Source organism: Aplysia californica, unplaced genomic scaffold (assembly GCF_000002075.1).
Source record: "Aplysia californica isolate F4 #8 unplaced genomic scaffold, AplCal3.0 scaffold00037, whole genome shotgun sequence".
Classification (NCBI taxonomy): domain Eukaryota; kingdom Metazoa; phylum Mollusca; class Gastropoda; order Aplysiida; family Aplysiidae; genus Aplysia; species Aplysia californica.
The window spans coordinates 67,833-70,599 of NW_004797307.1; the positions used below are offsets into that span (position 1 = coordinate 67,833).

The following is a 2,767-nucleotide window of genomic DNA, read 5'->3' on the forward strand; positions in this document are numbered from 1 at the left end:
CCCCTGTTTTTTAAAGAAAATGAACAAGGGTCCAAAAACTTTACCTTCGATTTACTCAAAACAGCATTTTTCGGGGATAGCCCCCTTGTGCTTAAAAGCGACCAAATACGATGTCATACCGTCGATATTTATCAACAACGGCGACAATTTGTCGAGGAGAAAAGTGCTTGTTTTAGACAGGAGGACATCTTACGCAGTGTCAATATACGTGTAATATAGAGAAAAAAAAGCAAGAAGGGAAGAGTGGCGCACTCATATGACCTTATGCAGTTGCGAGCACCGTAAAACTCTTACTAAAACAAAGGAAGTGTGAAACCAATTTTTGTATAGGTGATTATCTTGGACAGGTGGAGAGGTTTGACTGTAGTCAGTTGGAGTCAGAAAAAAGTTAAATAAAGAAGTAAAGTAAGGCCCCTTATTTTGAACTGCTAGAGCCTGAGTGCAGTATCAGAGGGTTACCTTGGGGGTCACGGTGGGTGTTGTAGCTATATTTTAGGAATAGAAAACAGCACATTGTGGTCATCATGACGCACACAGAGATGTGTAGGGCTAAACTTTAATTTTTTAACAGAAAAAGATACTCTTCATTTAAGGTGCTTCGTTCAATGTAGATATGAAGGTCTGTGTGACAAAAATGTGATATAAATATAGATAAGGGAACATTAAGTAAAAGCAAATTACTTGCTTCCTCATTAGTGCTTTGTTGAAAGTAAAGCTGAACAGTAGTGGTATAAAATCACTGGACACAGGGGGCCACATCTTAAAGATGTAAAGATAAGTGTTTTTGCCTGCAATCTTAAGGAGAAAAAAAGAAGGTTCAAAAGTATTGATATAATTTCCTTTATAAAGTTTTTCATTTCAAAATAATACAAACAATTAAAAAAACAGAAGACTTCTTAAAGTTGAAACTTTGGATAAGGAACACTTTGATGGGTAAATCTGTGCTTGAGGCAAACAAGTAAACATTCGTCAACCAGCTGTTCAGATATACAGAGTACAAAATTCTTTTAAAAACCATAAAAAAACCATTTAATGCAGTTTCTTAGTCTGTGGTATCGGATGTATGTATTGAAGAAATATTTCGTTGAAATTCAAATTCTAAATGTTGTTTTTTTCCATCTTCCGAAAAATGTTGCCTTCTGGGCTTCAAACAATACAACAGCTTTCCGACCATTTGAAATTTATAGCACGTAAAACAGTTTCCAAGAAAAGAAATAGGAGAAATAACACAAGAGAAATAACACAGGAGAAACAATCAGACAAAAAAATTGGTGCACCAGTTGCAGCTCACAGCAGTCTCGAACTCATTTTAAAACATGAGTTGGAACTCACTTGAGCACTTCTATGTTGGGGTTATTTTCTCCTCGGAAATACGGATGAGACCGATCTGTTCGGATGACATCTTTCTCCACGATGCACTGGATACTTCTCCAGAACTGCTGCTGAGTCTCTGGATCCATGGACTCCCTTCAAAGAAGACAAAAACAAAAATAACAACATTTCTTTCAGAGAAATTGATTAACTCAATAATCGCTGAACCGTCAGACAGACCACATCCACACGTAAAACAACTTGGTGACAAGACGGCATACGTCAAAGTGTATAAACTACTGAAACTGCAAGAAATCTAATAATTGACAAAATCAAAAAAGGATAAAAACCCTCATCACAAGAGCGTTGGGCTGAAAGTTCACTGCAAATTTCTCTCATTGAAGCTTTTCAAAACATTTTTTTATCTTGGGATGTACCCTAACCTAAGAGTAATAATATATCACATAAACAAAGTAAAAACATTTTCAGACTTTTTTTTCAGTCATAAATAATAGACTCTGCCTTCTGTTTTCTCCTCCCATCCTTACCACAGACAAAAAGCCTTTACCACAACAAATAAAGTGTTGAAGACCTTCACCTTTTAAACATGGCATTGGACCGAAGGGCACACACTCAAAGGCTACTCGATTAACAGCAACAACAACCTTGTGTTTTACTACTCTCTGGGCACAAAACATATATTATACCACAGTGGGCAACATTATAATGAATCTTAGTTTAGTTTCGTTTTAGTAGAGGTTTTACGGCGCTCGCAACTGCATAAGGTCACATGAGCGCCAGAAGATTAGAGGTGTTACAAGAAAGTAACAAACATAAAAATAGAAGAAGGGGAGATAAGGACGATAGATGTTTGATAGGAAAGCAGAAGCAAACCACACTAGAGCACCCGCCAACCACCCACAATGAATCTTAGCAGCAAGGTAAATTGTGGAAATGGTGAGTAGCACAACAAAGCTGTGAAGCATTGAGTCATACAAGTGTAAGCTCTGAGCGCTTTACATCCATCAATGAGTGTTTATACTTCATTCCCACAAGATAAAACATTTCATAGCAACAGGAAAACCAGTTCAACCGAAAAAGAAGAACTTTCTCAACCATAATTATATATACGTAAGGACAGCAGTAAAAACCAAACATATCAGGACTTACTGACACACTACAACTAAGAATTAAACTTATCGCAGCCCATCCAGGATAAGTTCTATACAACATCCGAGCAGACAGAAGAAAAAAAATCGTTTTTTTAAATTCCCGACTGGGGAATTGAACTCACATCTGCTCACAGGCGGCACAGAATCCGATGTCCCTCCCCCTTCCCCCTTCCCTCCCTTCACCCCTCCCTCACCCCTCGCTCCCTCCCCTCACACCCCACCCCATCCTCGCCTCACCCTGGTCACACTTGACTCCCTGCAATCCCCGCTCACAGGCGGCACAG

At 38.6% G+C, this 2,767-nt stretch overlaps 1 protein-coding gene across 1 annotated transcript in view; it reads right to left on the bottom strand.

Moving 5' to 3' along the window:
• Positions 1–2,767, bottom strand: part of LOC101857929 (TBC1 domain family member 16) — a 31,006-nt gene that overhangs the window by 7,036 nt on the left and 21,203 nt on the right. Inside the window, exon 10 of the mRNA XM_005091874.3 lies at positions 1,333–1,467. Within this exon, the coding sequence (XP_005091931.1) occupies positions 1,333–1,467 (135 nt within the window). The remainder of the gene's footprint in view (positions 1–1,332; positions 1,468–2,767) is intronic.